This window comes from Zalophus californianus, chromosome 14 (assembly GCF_009762305.2).
Source record: "Zalophus californianus isolate mZalCal1 chromosome 14, mZalCal1.pri.v2, whole genome shotgun sequence".
Classification (NCBI taxonomy): Eukaryota; Metazoa; Chordata; class Mammalia; order Carnivora; family Otariidae; genus Zalophus; species Zalophus californianus.
The window spans coordinates 79,822,525-79,838,906 of record NC_045608.1 but is presented as its reverse complement, the minus strand read 5'-3'; the positions used below and the strand labels follow the sequence as shown (position 1 = coordinate 79,838,906).

The 16,382-nt window shown below is 34.9% G+C and overlaps 1 protein-coding gene across 9 annotated transcripts in view; it reads left to right on the top strand.

The window, feature by feature from the left end:
• PIGN (phosphatidylinositol glycan anchor biosynthesis class N) overlaps positions 1 to 16,382 on the top strand; it is a 108,258-nt gene that overhangs the window by 12,033 nt on the left and 79,843 nt on the right. For 5 of the 9 annotated variants that reach the window (XM_027577304.1, XM_027577300.1, XM_027577306.1 and 2 more), the window contains 5 exons: positions 5,919 to 6,167; positions 8,901 to 9,022; positions 9,492 to 9,590; positions 11,577 to 11,683; positions 16,033 to 16,157. In XM_027577304.1, coding sequence (XP_027433105.1) covers positions 5,947 to 6,167; positions 8,901 to 9,022; positions 9,492 to 9,590; positions 11,577 to 11,683; positions 16,033 to 16,157 — 674 coding nt within the window. In that variant the 5' untranslated portion in view covers positions 5,919 to 5,946. Of the gene's footprint in view, positions 1 to 2,021; positions 2,089 to 4,818; positions 4,942 to 5,918; positions 6,168 to 8,900; positions 9,023 to 9,491; positions 9,591 to 11,576; positions 11,684 to 16,032; positions 16,158 to 16,382 lie in introns of those variants that run through there. The other 4 variants (XM_027577301.1, XM_027577298.1, XM_027577303.1 and 1 more) reach the window with 3 other exon arrangements.

The following is a 16,382-nucleotide window of genomic DNA, read 5'->3' as shown; positions in this document are numbered from 1 at the left end:
ATGTAAATTAAAACAACAGTAGGTTACAAGTACACTCCCACATATAGAAAAGGCAAAATTAAACAGGCTACAATGCCAAATATTGTTGGCAAATATGTGGAGCAACTGGGGCTATCAGACATTTCTGGCCTGGAGGACATTATACTAGCTGAAATGAGCTAGTCAGAGAAAGACAAATATTGCATGATTCTTCTTACATGAGATTTCTCAGAGTCAGGCTCATGGAAGCAGAGAGTAAAATGATGGTTGCCAGGGTCTGGGGGGAAGGAGAAATGGGATTTGTTGTTCAATAGCTATAAAATCTCAGTTACCCAAGATGAGTAAGTTCTAGACATCTGCTGTACAACATTGTGCCTATAGTTAGCAATACTGTATTGTACACTTGAAAATGTAAAGGGTAGGTCTCCCATGTTAAGTGTTCTTACCAGAATTAAAAATATATATATATACCCATATAGATAAGGAAAATAGCAGTAGAGCAATGACGCTAAGGTTGATGCTTTGGTATAAAACAAAGTTTGAGACTTGATTTACATCTATTAGATTAGATTTTAAAGTCAACAAGGGTGGCAAACAAGTTTTTCTCATGCTCAATCCAACTTCTTGAACATCAGGAACGATAATATTAGCTAATACTCAATGAGTACTGACTGTGGTAGGCACTCTTTTGCATATTTTACACATATTAACTCAATTCTTTTTTTTTTTTAAGACTTTATTTGAGAGAGAGAGAGAGAGTGAGCACAATATGGGGCAGAAGCAGAGGGAGAGGGAGAAGCAGACCTTCCACTGAGCAGGGAGCCTGATGCAGGGCTTTAACTTAAATCTTAAATCCCAGGGCCCTGAGATCATGACCTAAGCCAAAGGCAGATGCTTAACCAACTGAGCCACCCAGGCGCCCCCATATTAACTCAATTCTAATAATACTCCAGCAAGTAGGTACTATTGTTATCCCCATTTAACTGATGAAACTGAGGCACAAAGAAATTAAATAACTTGCCTTAAGTCACACGGCTAGTAAGTAGAGAAGGCAGGTTTTGAATCCCTGCAGTGGAATGCTTTGCTATGTCCTCTTTACCATTATGCCATCCTACCCCTCAAAGAAAGATACTGAGATCAGGTCTGGACACACTGGTCATCTGAATAAGTGTTAGAAAAAGCTTATGGTCTCCAGTGATGTGACCCAGCGTTCAAATCTCAGCTCTTCCCCTTACTAGCTATGTGATCTTTGGAGCATCACTTAGGCCCCGTGAGACTCAATTCCCTGCTATGAATATTGGGGTTCTAATGCTTCATTGGCAAAGCAGATTCTGAGGATTTGAGGAAATAATGTAAGTACCCCAGCCCTGATGCAGGATCTGATGCAGAGTAGGCACTCAGTGAATAGTAGCTAGTGCTATCATTGAATACTCTCACTGTGGAGAAACATTATACACAATATATGAAAGAATATAAAGCACATTACACTTACTCTAAAAGTTAGGATAAATTCTTAAATGGCATTTATAGCAAAATTATAGATTGTCAATAAAATAAAGTTTTAAAACACTTTCTGAAATGACATTGTGTAAAACGGTATGTATAACAGGTAGGTAAAACAGCTTGGAAAAAGTTTGACAATTCCTTTTATAAATTTAAACATCTGCTTGCCATTTAACCCAGCAGTTCTAATTCTGCATATTCAAGAGAAATGAAAGCACAAATACATAAAGTCTTGTGCATTTACTACTCTAAGAAGCTTTATTTATAACAGCCAAAAACTGGAAATAATTCACATATCCTTTAAGAGTTTAAGAGAGAAACAATTTGTAGTATATCCGTATAATGGAATACTTCTTAATATTAAAAAGGAACAAACAACTAAAATCACATGCATGAATCTAAAAAACATTATGGTGAATGAAAATAGATACAACAAACTGTGTACTGCATGGTTCCATCTCAGTGATGTTCTAGAACAGTCAACATTAATCTAGAATCACAGAAGACAGATCAGCAGTGGCTTATGGGCAGGACTGTGGGGCAGGGATTACCTTCAGAGGGACATGGGGGATCTTCTTCGAGAGAAAATATTCTAGGGTAGTTAACGTGAGTATATATTTGTCAAAACTTGAAAAACTTAAAATGGGTCCATTCTGACTGAAAAATTTAAAAATAGGTGCCAATCTTTAGAATGCTTCACAAAAAATTTAGTAAGACTCTTGACCTTAAAATAATTAACACTTGTTTAAATAAGTGGGATTTATTATGACAGAGAGCCCTTATATTCAAAAAGAAAAGCAGCTGGGAGTAACTTTAATTTAATATGCATATGTTTAAAAAAATTAAAAACACATTAGTAGTTTTTTGGATCTGAAAGAATTATCACAGGGTTCCTTGTTAGCAGTGAAAATGGGCAGCTAGATACTGTATTTTTAAAAATAAATACAGAATGTAAGAGTATTTAAATCAAGGAAAATGAGGGGGGTCTACTTCTGGGTGGTCAGAGAAATCCTGAGGAGGTGACTTTTGAGAAGATGCAAGAAAGTTGAGAAGCAGGCTGCCATAGGACTAGCAAACTAGAGAGCCCAGAGACAGTTTGTGTGGACCTGAGAACTTCCCTGGGAAGCAAGAGCTTCAGCCCAAAGTAGGAAGGTCCCAGGGAAACCAGGAGTAGGCCAACTCCTCCACTTGCACCATCTCCTCTGGCTATCAGAAGGATTTTTTTTTTTTTTAAGAAGTATCCTTCTTCAAACTTCTTTTTTTTTTTTTTAAAGATTTTATTTATTTGTGATTTATTTATTTGACACAAGCAGGGGGAGGGGCAGAGGGAGAAGCAGGCTCCCCGCCGAGCAAAGAGCCTGATGCAGGACCCTGGGATCATGACCTGAGCTGGAGGCGATGCTTAACTGACTGAGTCACCCAGGCGTCCCTATCAGGATTTTTAACTCCTGCCGTTATTCCAGCTTTCTGCTGCAGCATTGATCTCTTTCTACATTCAAAGTCATCCCTCGACACCTAAATCTATTTCCTAGCTAAAGAGAACCCTCTATCGGCCCTACGTCAGTTTGCATTTTTCTTCTTTTTTTCAGAGTTAACACTCTCCCGAAGACCTGTGCTCTTTCCACTGTCTTTCCCTTCCTCGCCTCCTGTTGGCTTTTCAAACAAGCACTTTAGATAGGGCTCAGCCTTAACTACTCTGTTGAAATTTCTCAGGAAGGTAAGGTTAACAAGAACTTCCAGCAACCGTCACCTGTGGCCCTGCTCTTACTCCAATCTTAACTGTATCTGACAAAGTTGACCACAGCTTCCTTTCTTGAAACACTGATATTAATAATAATTTCTCTATTTGAAATATTGTCATTTAGAGTATGCTTCTCAATGTCTTGTTAATTCATCAAATTTAGTTATACTGCGTCTATTTGAAGTGCTAGCTTTTTCTTTAGGAGGGCTTGTGAGATAAACAAGAGAAATCTACATTGCAAGTGTTAAATGAATTTATCATTAGGATAATCAGTATTTAGCTAAAAAATTATTTCCGGGAATGCCTGGGTCGCTCAGTTAAGTGTCTGCCTTCGGCTCAAGTCATGATCCCAGGGTCCTGGGATCGAGTCCCACATCGGGCTCCTTACTCTGCAGGGAGTCTGCTTCTCCCTCTGCCTGCCACTCCCCTTGCTTGTGCGCCCACTTTCTCTTTCTCTAGCAAATAAATAAAATCTTTAAAATAAATAATTATTTCCGTATACAGTGTATCAAAAGCCTTAAAGGTGCTTATAGCCTTTGACTCAGTATCGCATTTATAGGCAGTATTTTAAACACATAAGGTGAGATGTCTAAAAGCATAAAAATTACATTAAAATTTAAATTAATCATGTTAACATTTTTAATAATCAAAAAATGAAAAACAACTCAATGTTTAGTAGTATGGAGGTGATCAGGAAAATTAAGATGTGCCCATTGAATAGAGTGTGGTGATGGTAAATGACGTGTAAGAAGTTTTTTTCAAATAACAAAGAAATATTAATGTATAATAAAGAAAAAATCAATACATGAAATTGTGAGCCTTTATAAAAATATAGATTGGATAAAAACTAAGAAATGTAACAGATTTTTCTTTAGGTGGTAAAATCATAAGTAATTTTTCTATATTTTCCAAACTTACCACAGTGATTAATTTTTAAAATTTTTTAAAGATTTATTCATTTATTTTAGAGAGAGAGAGTGCAGGGGTAGGGGCAGAGGGAGAGGGAGAGAGCATCTCAAGCAGACTCCGTGCTGAGCATGGAGCCCAATGTGGGGCTCAATTCTAGATCACAACCTGAGCTGAAACTAAGAGTCAGACAGTCAACTGACTTTGCCACCCTGGCACCCTGTGATTGTTTTATTTTTATATTCAGAATACCATTATTAAGATGGTGCTTGCTGTGTAGTTGAAGCTCATATATATTAGAAAAAGCAGAATATTTATTCTGAGAGTTTTGCCTTAGGTTGCAAAATAGTATCTACTCACTAAGGGACTTTTATACTTTGTGGAATATCTTTGATACTTATTTGACTCTTAAATCTCTCAGGAAAAAAGTGGCCCATAATTTGGCCATTTACTTTATTTTATATTCTTTTTATGATGTGCTTGACTTTGATAAGGGTTTTTGTTTTTTTGTTTTTTTGACACCCTTTCCTTCCATGATGTAATTCTTCAGGCCAGGAAGAATAAGATGTGTCTGTAATTAAAATTACTTCATCTTTGGTGTTTTTCAGCCAAGGGTCACTGTATGTAACCAATGTTAGTTATATTACAAAAAGACAAGTTAAGAGTACTTTGTTGTTTTTAATCTGCAGGGAGATTCACCAACAAAAGTATAGACTGGCTTGAAAAGCATTCCCATGGACTTGATCTTGGCAGTTAATGGCATACTGTCTTACAGTATTATTTAAATGTTCATGTTGCTTAGTTTTCCTTCTGTAAGTATGTGTAAGCTTATCAGATCCATGACTATGTCTTGGTGTTCTCTATTGTACCCCACACACAATTATGTATAGAATATGTGCAAGAACATTTTAATTGAATGAATGAATATAACCTCCACTTTTTTTATTGGTTCAGGGAACTAAAAATGTTCCTTTAATGAGTATACATTTTCTTTTTTTTTTTAAAGATTTTATTTATTTATTTGACAGAGAGATAGAGAGCACAAGTAGGCAGAGCGGCAGGCAGAGGGAGAGGGAGAAGCAGACTCCCTGCGGAGCAGGGAGCCCGATGCGGGGCCCAATCCCAGGACCCTGAGATCATGACCTGAGCCAAAGGCAGACACTTAACCGACTGAGCCACCCAGGCGCCCCAAGTGTACATTTTCTGAAACACATGGAATTTAACTACTTTTTCCTTCCTATAATTTATTTAAATGGACAAAAATGCATATAATCTCTCAGGAGAATCTACAAGTCTCCTGGGCTGATAACCAAAAGTCAAAAAAAAAAAAAAACCTCAAACTTTAAGTAATATTAAATTCCAAGAATATCAGTGGTGGTCATATGGGCAACCACGACAACCATGAATTATATTTTCTATTTTATATAGGATTTGATTTGACTGAACCCTGATTCATTTTAGGACTCATTTATATACTTGTTTTTTGATCCTATATTAGTTTTTATGAGCTTAGTATACATTTAAATTTATTATAAATAGTTTAGTGGTGTTAATTGGGTATTATACTTGAACTTTCTGTTTTTGTGTGAGTGTATTTTATCATGTATTTTATTTCAGTATTACCTCATTATTAAGTAATGTTTATTGTTGTTACCATAAATGAAAGTGAAGTTGTACATTGGTAATATTTTAAAATATATGTTCAGTCTACATGCAGTCATAAAAATATGTGAAAATATGTATAATTGCATTAAGGTTTACCCAGATTTAATTTTGTTCCCTCTTTCAGTTTTTCTTGAAGATTAGTTACACTGGATATGCTGCTTTTCTTTATTTTGGGATTGCTTGTACATTTTGTGTTCTTCGGCTCCATCTTTGATATTTATTTTACATCTCCTTTGGTTCATGGAATGACTCCTCAGTTTACACCATTGCCTCCTCCAGCAAAAAGATTAGTACTGTTTGTTGCTGATGGCCTGCGGGCAGATACACTTTATGAATTCGACGAAAATGGAAATCCTAGAGCGCCATTTATTAGGTAAGCATGTCAACTGATACAAAGACCTCTCTGGAAAGTGTTATCTTGACACTGTTTTATCTCGTGTTGGACATAGAAGTGATGATGAGAAAGAGAATAGGACACATATACATCTGCCTTTGTCTTATGGATTAACAAATTTATTTCCTCCTAGGAGTTAGTTATGACCTTAGCTGCTTGGCCTAACTTGTCCTAATTTCCCAAACCTGGCTTACAACTCACTATATTATCTTTTTCTTATAAAATAAGCTTGTTACATTTTTAAAATAATGACAAGCTTAAATATTAATGAATTGCTAATTATAGTGCTAACTAGAACATACAGAGTTCAACTGAAAATATGCCTATAAGATATACAAAGCCCTTCTAAGTTTATGTCACTGTTAATTGTGATTTTAGATTTTATGAAGTGGCTTTGAAAAGAAATGTTTAATTTTTTAAACTTATGGGGCTCCTACAAATAATTGTTATTTTCCTGATTAGTGACAAGTCCCTCAAAAGCCCTTCCTAATGCTGGTATAGAGAGATTAAAACTCAAATTCAAATGGAAATTTATCTAAAATATTCCATCTTCTCCTGTTCTTACCTGCCATCATTACTTTTATCTCTTTACTGTGTTTTAGTTTTCCTGATAGTACTTAGCATGTGCAGGTTCTATGTAGGTTGGGCCTTTGTTTTGTATACTACTTTATTTCCAGTTCTTAGAACATAGTAGGCAATTTAAATCTTTGTTGACTGCTAGAAGAATGAATGAACTTGGATTTCTGTTGAATTTCCAGAAATTTATCGTGGCTTAAATAAATGCATACCATATAAAAGTAATTTTTTTTTAAAGATTTTATTTGTTTGACAGAGAGAGACACAGCGAGAGAGGGAACACAAGCAGGGGGAGTGGGAGAGGGAGAAGCAGGTTTCCCACGGAGAGGGGAGCCCGATGCGGGGCTCGATCCCACGACCCTGAGATCATGACCCGAGCCGAAGGCAGACGCTTAACGACTGAGCCACCCAGGCGCCCCCCAAAATAAAAGTAATTTAAGTGAGCAACTCAGGGTAGTGGGAAAATATGGGTGGGAAAATAAGATCAAACCAGAGTTAAATTCAGTTCACAAAAATGTGTCACATAAATTTCTACAAATAATTTAAAATTGGGGTGATATATTTGGATGAATTTCTTAGTTGTCAAAGAAAGGAGAGAAATACAGTTCATTGCAAATTGATATGGTAAAAGTATACCGGTTGTTAGAGAAAAGGTGAGCTTTCCTGGTAGCACTTATTTCTCCTTTGGGTGGTGGGTAGCAGGCCAAGAGCTCCCATAGTTGATGTGCCTTATCCTGTATGCCATCAGGTATTTACGATTTCAGGAATCTTCTGGTTTCTTTTAAACCTGTTTGTGAAAGGTTTTATTTGTTCTTCACTTTGGATTTTAAAAAAATATGGTCTGAACGGGGCACCTGGGTGGCTCAGTCGGTTAAGTAAGCGTCTGCCTTCAGCTCAGGTCATGATCCTGGGGTCCTGGGATCAAGCCCCACATCCGGCTCCCTGCTCAGCAGGGAGTCTGCTTCTCCCTCTTCCTCTGCTGCTCCCCTTGCTTCTGCTCTCTCTCTCTGTCAAATAAATAAATAAAATAATTTAAAAAATATATATGGTCTGAACTGATCAAAATGTTTTTAAACATATATCCAAATTTCTTTATGCCTCCTTTGTGTTGAAGTTTGGTTTTCATTAAATAACTGAAGAAGTTAAAAAGTATTTCTCCCATAACAAGTGGTTCAATGCTTTTCAAACTTTTACTTACTATGCATGCATTTTACCAAAATTGGTTTTAGTATGAGGTAAGGCAGTAATAAAGAGTATCTAAACCAGTACTTATTGTTTTGGGCAGCAAGCATTCATCTTGCAAACTGTTACCAATGCAGTCAGGGTTTCATAGCTTGTTGCTCTGCTGCTCTTTCACCTGCAATGGCATTGCTAGTCCTTTGCTTTCGTTGTGATACAACTTAAAGAATATTGATACATTTTAGCAGAAGGAACCTTTTGCCTCTTTTAATCTCAAATTTAGGAATATAATTTAACTCCTAATTAGGAGTCTAGCCATTTCCCCTACCTTTAATTTTTTATTTTGAGACTTTTTCAACACAGAGAAACTGAAAGGAGTACATGATGAAATCTGTAGTTTATCCTAGTTTTAACAATTTTTAATTGTTTTCATATTTGCATTCTCTCTCTCACTACACACGCACACTCACACACACATGCTTAAATTTTTAATTTTTTTTTCTGAATAATTTGAAGGAAAGATCTCATGACACTTCACTGCTAAACACTTCAGCATGTATCAGCTAAAAACAAGGACTTTCTCCTACATGACTGCAATACCACATCACACCTAGTGAAATTTGACATTTATAGAACAATATTGTGTGTGTCAGTTATTTCTCAGTTAACAAACCATCTGAATACTTTGTGGCTTCATACAACAATTGTGTATTTTGTCTCATAGTTCTGTGTAGTGGCCAGATGGTTCTTTGTCTCGCCTAAGCTCATTTATGCTGCTGAATCCAGCTAGTCAGAGGGCTAGGACTGCATTCAGCTGGGATCAGAAAGATTCCTCTCCTTGTTAAATTTTGACTCACTTTTTGGTTTTGATTCCTTCTGTAATAATCTTATTTTTCTAAAGCTCTAACAGGATTTAATCAAAGTCTGTGTTAACTATTGATCTATAATATCTTTTAGGAATATCATAATGCATGAGGGCAGCTGGGGGATATCTCATACACGTGTGCCAACTGAATCTCGGCCCGGTCACGTAGCCCTGATAGCTGGGTTTTATGAAGATGTCAGTGCAGTTGCCAAAGGTATTATCTATATGGATGACTTTATCATATGAAAAATTTATTGCATATATATTGCTTCTTTAACACTGAATCATGACACAAAGTGAAGTGTGTTTTGACATACTTTGGGCCAGTATTTTAGCATGCCTTACTCATAAACACACACTGGTGTTGATTCAAGAATTAAGCTTTGGTCTTTTATCATTCTGTGGTACTGAAACAATCTGGATGTATCCATGGTTTTCCTAAATGTTAACTTTCAAAAGTTCAAAAGTGATTCTGTTTTAGTAAGAAGTAAATTATCTATTGTAAGCTTTTTTAAAATATAGTGTAATACATGTAACACAAAATCTGTTACTAGTTTTCATTTGTTCTGTAATTAATTCTCATTGTTACTATTTGAGGAATACTTCTTTAGGGGCTATACTAAAACTTCACCATGTGTATGTTACTGTTGTTACTGTTTGCTTCTTTTTTCAATGACCTGAAGGATGGAAGGAAAATCCTGTGGGATTTGATTCTCTTATTAATGAAAGCAAGTACACATGGAGCTGGGGAAGCCCAGATATCTTGACTATGTTTGCCAAAGGTAAGAGTCATTGATTATATTTTCCTCAGATGATATATGTAATAAATCAATATGGTAATTTTTATATATTACTTACTATATTTTATTGATTTTTGAGATACTTGTTTTTACATATTTAACATCTCTAACATAGGAACATATATTACAATGGATAGACATGTCCATTTGATTATTTCTTTTAGTTGTACTTGAAATATTGGCACATGGTATAGTTGTTAGTATCTTGGATTCAATGAAGTGGTATATGGCTCTAACATTTAACCGCTTTATAATCTTGGGCAAGTTAGATAACTTCTCTGAACTTCAGTATGCCTTTTGTAAAATGTGATGATAATAATAATAATTTCTATCTCATAGGTTTGTTTTTAGGTAAATTAGGTAATTCTTGTGAAATATTTGGCAATAGGCTTACCATGTAACTTTTCATTATGATGATGATGTTGATGTCTGGTTCATTTTACTTTGATAATTTATTAAGTTTGTAGATACTCACATAAAGATTTAAACGCTATAACTTATAATTTCTATTTTCATATATTCAAGATCATGCTGTTTGGATTTGTTCTGTTTGTTTCTGTGCATTGATTAGAAAATTCATTAGTATTATTTTTCTGAAATTATTGGATTCCGTTTGAATTTTGTGTCATTAAATGCTTTTTAGTGAGAGCAGAATGGTCATTTCACTTAACGAAAAGGTTTTGTAACATTATACTTAGCCATAGGTGTAATTTTAATAATTGGCATTATTGAATATTATTGTATGTCCTGAAAGCAAAATATACATTCAGAATTTTACATATGATATTCATAGAACATAATTATGTAGGTCAAGGTAAAAAAAACCTCAAACTATTTGCCATTTATATATATAATCCTTTCTTTGGAAAGCAGTTTAGGGGCGCCTGGGTGGCTCAGTCATTAAGCGTCTGCCTTCAGCTCAGGTCATGGTCCCAGTGTCCTGGGATCTAGCCCCGCATCGGGCTCCCTGCTCCGCGGGAAGCCTGCTTCTCCCTCTCCCACTCCCCCTGCTTGTGTTCCTTCTCTCGCTGTGTCGCTCTCTGTCAAATAAATAAATCTTAAAAAAAAATTTTTTTTTTTTAAAAAGGAAAGCAGTTCAGCTTTTGTGGGGACTGGTGGTGGTGAGGGTGGATTAAGTTGCTGTGACTCACCAAGCTTACCTTCCTACTTCTGGCTGTAGCTGACGGGACAGGACCAACACCCAAATCAAAAACAATCCAATAGGAATGTTCCATTTATTGTAACCAACAAACTCACTCAGATTTGTACTTAGGATGCGGGAAGTAGAATGGCTGAGCAGTGGTAGTGTCATTGGAACTGCATTGCTATTATAAGAGATTGCTATTACTTTGTTGTATCTCTTCCTCGACCTGTAAGAGGCTATCTCAGCAATTCACTCAGTTGATTAGATTCTTAATAAAATTTTGTAAATATGTAAGATTAATATACTTGTTGATCCCTTCAAATAATTTAACAATAGGCAATATTTATTCTCTTATATTGAGAAAAATACACATTTTATGAATAAGATAAGTGAAATTTTTAAATTTTCTTCTTGCTTTAGGAAGTACCAAATGACTTCATCTATTTCAGGTTGTAACGTTCTAAGACAAATTTTTTGAATAGTTTAATCTGTACAGGGAGACACAGTTTGATGTTTATTTTTGTGCTGTTGTGTATTAGCCTTGTGACTTTGGCTAAATTAATTAACTTACATGTAGTGTAACTTTAAAATTAAGAATGTTACTGTGAGAACAAAAAGCAACAGCATGTTAAAGTAGAAGTCATGGTCCATGGCACATGAAATAAAAGTTCATTATTCCTCCTGTCTTTCTCTTCCCCATTATAATACAAAATGCTTTGTGAAAAATTCTGGTTGCTCACAAAAACTTTTAAATGGCTATTTCATATTTTATGACAGTTTAAAAATTTTTTTTAGAAGTTTTTTTCCCCAAATTTCCTTGTCAGGTGTTGGTGGAGACCATATTTATACATACAGCTATGATGCTGAGAGTGAGGATTTTGGTGCCTATGATGTAACAAAACTGGATACTTGGGTTTTTGATAATGTGAAGGTGAGTGCTATTGAGTTGATCATCTTCAGCACATGTATTTGTACCTCAGGTACTAGAAACTGATTTGTTAGTAAATACATTTTAATTTTTTCCTACTTGCATAAACGTGAAAGTTCTGTATTGTAACATACTATTTTAAAAAGGCTAGATTCTAAGAAACTACACATTCTACAATAAACAATTAATGGAAGTTTTAAAAAATAATTTGAAAAAGATAACTTTTTTAAATTCCATGTTTCCGACAGTTAAATGGGCTCCATAGATTGGAATTCAGGGAGCTTGCATTTCATTCCTATTTGCTGGATAATCCTAGGTAAACCTTGATCATTCTTTCACCATACAATAGTCTCTTATAGTGGTGAGATCATGTAAGATATATGAAAAATGCTTTTGAAAATGCTATTCAAATGTAATGCATTTAAAATAACAGGATTTTTTAAAAATTGCACTTTAGAGAAAGATAAATTAGCAAATTAGTCATAACAAAATATCCATGAGTTTCTCTAAGAAATGAAGTTGTTTGGACTGTTTGATAGTGATAATTATCACAGTTTTCACCAGGAGTCCAATGGAATTTACATTTTGAAAAATTGTGTGAAAATCTCACTTGTGGATAATGGCTTCCTTTCTTCCTGTCCATTGTTTCTCATTTACGTATTACAACTTATAATTCGTCAGTTGTAAGAAACATTCATTGATTGACCTTTAATGTTTCTTCTTTTTACCTGTAGTGTCTTTTGAACTGACGTTGTGGACTTTTCCATGATATAGTCATTTTTGTTAGTTAGTTTGTAAATGTATTCCTCAGTATGTGTCTGCATTTTTCTTTGTATTTACTTAGCAGGAATTAAATGTTCAATACATTCTTTGATAAACCCTATTTCTTTTATTAGGACCTTCTTGAAATTTTCTTTTTTCATTTAACGTATACTTTTGTCAACAGGGAAAACTTGAAGTTAAATAAAATCTCTTTAAGGAAATAATTGGCAAAGTTTACTTTGCTTATTATCACTTCTTAATAAAATCTACTTATGTTAGCATCTGCTGAAAGGCACTTGGTTTCTAATTTCATAGACATACCTAAAAATGCTCCAGAATCGTGGATTTGATTCCTTGTGTATGGGCAGATATAGCTTGTGGCTGGCCTGATTTTATGTCTTTTTTTCCTTTCTTTATTTCAACGCTGCTAGTGATCAGAAAAAATGATTTGCCCCTGACTTCATAAAATATGGTATATATGTATAGTAATAACAGTAATATGAAATCATCAGCAGTGAAATGGTGTGAAGGAAAAATACAGGGACTAAATATACTTTTAGAAAATTGTGATCTAGACAGGGGAAGGCTTTTCTGAGAGTTTTGAGATGATCTTAGAAGTATAGGAGACAAAGTTGGATGGATCTGGATTGCACATGAAAGAGAGTATTTCAGGTCAACAGTAATATGTAAATCTTGGGCACTGAAGGAAGCGGCAGCATAATAGATTTGAGGAACTGAAAGAAGGGGAAGTTAAGGTGGCAGGAATACTCACTGAGAGGAAGATCTGAGGTAAGGCTAGAGAAGGAGTCAGGGGTCTTTACCTGGACTTGTGCCCTGGCCAGAGACTCATGCTTAATCCAAGCAAAACAAATCCATGTAAATGTCTACTCACTTTTTTTTTTTAATGTGGTAAAGTCCCTGTAACATAAAATTTGCCATTTTAGCCATTTTTAAATGTACAGGTTCAATAGTGTTAAGTATATTCACATCGTTGTACCTCCAATCTCCAGAACTTTTTTATCTTGCAAAACTGAAACTCTGTGCTCATTAAACAACTCCCCATTTCCCCTCCTCTCCCAGCCTCTGGCAACTACTATTCTACTTTCTGTTTCTTTGTATTTGTACCTATATATCTATGTTTTGTACCTAGACAGCTCATATAAATGGAACCATACTGTATTTGTCCTTTGTGAGTGGCTTATTTCACTTAGCATAATGTCCTTAAGCTTCATTCGTGTTGAATCTATTTGCTTTTTAAAACTCTGTTTGTGCAGGGGCGCCTGCATGACTCAGTTAAGTGACTGCCTTTGGTTCAGGACATGATCCCTGGGTCTTGGGATCGAGCCCCTCTGCGGGGAGTCTGCTTCTCCCTCTGCCCCGGCTTGTGCTCTCTCTCTTGCTCACACACACTCTCTCAAATAAATAAATAAAATCTTTAAAAATAAATAAATAAATAAATAAAACAATAAATAAAACTCTGTTTGTGCACCATCTCCTTTATTAAGCCTTCCGTGACTTCCCTTTGCTTCACTTCGTTTCCCGTTAGACTTAGACAACCCTCTTCTATATTCCCTTGATACCTCTATCTTAACTATTTTATTATGCTGTACCATAATTGTTGATACATTGGCATATCCCCCCATACATCTTGTTGGTAGAGATAATGACTTTTTCTCATTGTTAACTTAATTCCTGTCAAGGAATTGTCTGGTACATAGATACAAGTGTTAGCTTAGATTAGGTTTAGTTCTGTGTAATAGGGGAAAAAATATGGCTTAAAAGTAGGCAGCCCAGGGTTGATGCAGTACATGACTGCCATACTGGTTCCATGGTGTCATTAAGACCCAGTCTCTTTGAATTTCTCCTCTGTCCTCAGAGCATGAGTTTTTATCTTCCAAAGTTTTTTCATGATCCAAGAGATGCCATTATTTCAGTGTTTTAGGACCAACAGTGCAAGGAATCAAAAAGGAACTTCTTTCTTGCTAAGTTATATTTATTTCAGAGAGCCTGAGGTCTTCATAGTCTTTAGACTGAAATATTTGATTTATACCTCATTGGCCACAACCACTAAGGTACGTCTAGTTGTATGAGAGGATGGGAAATATGTAGGTTTTAAGGTTGAGCCTTGCCATGTTTCTTGAAACCACAAGTTTTTACTCAGAGAGAAAAGGAGAGTGCATGTTGGGGTAGTCATCGAGTAGTCTCCCTTGATGCATAACAAACATTTGTTGAGTGTAGAAATGAATGAGTGCCTTTGCAAGGAGATGAGAAAAAGTGGGGGCTGATGGTCACCAGTGTACTAAATATGGAAGGGAAAGTAGCTAGGGGTATGTTCCACCTCTTATGTCCAAAAGACTAACTTTTAAAAACCAATAGGAATCTAACAGGTTGAGCTCTACAAGATTAGTATTTCATGGCTTCCCAGATCTTATGCCCATATGTGAATGAATAGCACTTTTTACACAGTGGAATTTTTTTTTTTACCAGTCATGGAACAAATTCTAACTTAAGTTGCTAGGTTTTTTTGGTTTTTGTCACCTTTCGATTATATCATTAGAATTTAACTCCTTTCTTTTGAAGAACTCGCCACTTCTATCTAGATTTAAAACTACTTAGGGGCTAAGTAGAATGTATATGAAAGTTAGGGGATGATTTTATGCTTTTAAGGAGGATGGTAGCAGGTTACATATTATGTTTTTTATTTATTTCTATTCTTGAATAGCAGGCTTCTCTAATGGCACCATTTGTATTTTTTAGTATTTGTAATAATGAAGAATTATTTCAAAAAGTACTTCAGACTTTTATTGGATAATTAAATAGCTCTTGTTAAAGTTACCATGTACTGTATAGTTAGAGACATTTATGTGAACAATAATTATGTATCTTGGCCTAGCCTGTTGATTTATCTAAAATAATTTGAAAGCATTCCCCACAGGTACTTGTTTACATGTTCATGTGTATGTAAGTAGAAGTTTAATCCTTTGTCTTAGGGCATTATGAATCCAGCTTATCATTATGAAATTATTATAATAATTTTGGCCCTTATTTTATTAAGTTAGGGCATTTTTCTGTCATACAATGTGAAGAACAGATTTCTAGTCTTGGGCAAAGGAGATTGTTTGGAAGCTATTCACAATGTTCCGAGTGAGCAGTTATGGTTGAACTCGTTGGAACTAGGGTGGTAACCGAGACAGGACAGTGAGAAGTAGTCCAGCTCCAAAAACATTTAAAAATGATAAAATGTTCCTAAAATGTTGCCTCTAGTACTGTTTTATTTGATTCTTGTCAAAATATTTCTTCAACCTGCTATATTTTATTCAGTGATTATGAGATCTTCATGAAATCAAGATCCCCTTTCTATAACCTTTTCTTGGCCTACTTTTATAACCCAGAAAATAGCTCACTCATTATTTGAATGTTGATGTCTGAACCAACAATACAAACTTTGTACTAGTAGGTCCTGAGGACAAATTTAAACAAAATAAGATAATTTTATAGTTATATATAAATGTTATTAAATGTTTTCATCAGAATTATTTTTTAAATAAAAAAAATGAACTAAATTTCTTTAACTGATTTGTTACATATAGGAATTCTTTCATGCTGCCAGAAACAACCAATCTTTGTTTTCTAAAGTAAATGAAGAAAAAATAGTTTTTTTCTTACATTTATTAGGAATAGATACAAATGGACATGCTCACCGACCAACATCGAGGTAATTTTAATGCTGTGTTTAATTTTGTGTTTTTGAGAGACTTAGCTATTCTGTTTGAACTTTTGAAAGTATTATAATTTTTTTGTAATTATCATATTACTTATATTCCGTATTCATTTATCAAGGAAGGGAAAAACTATATATTTTAGAAATATTTAAGGAAATCTTGGGGGCAAAAGCATTTATATGGTGTTAATATTTATATCACAAAAAGATGTAATTAGC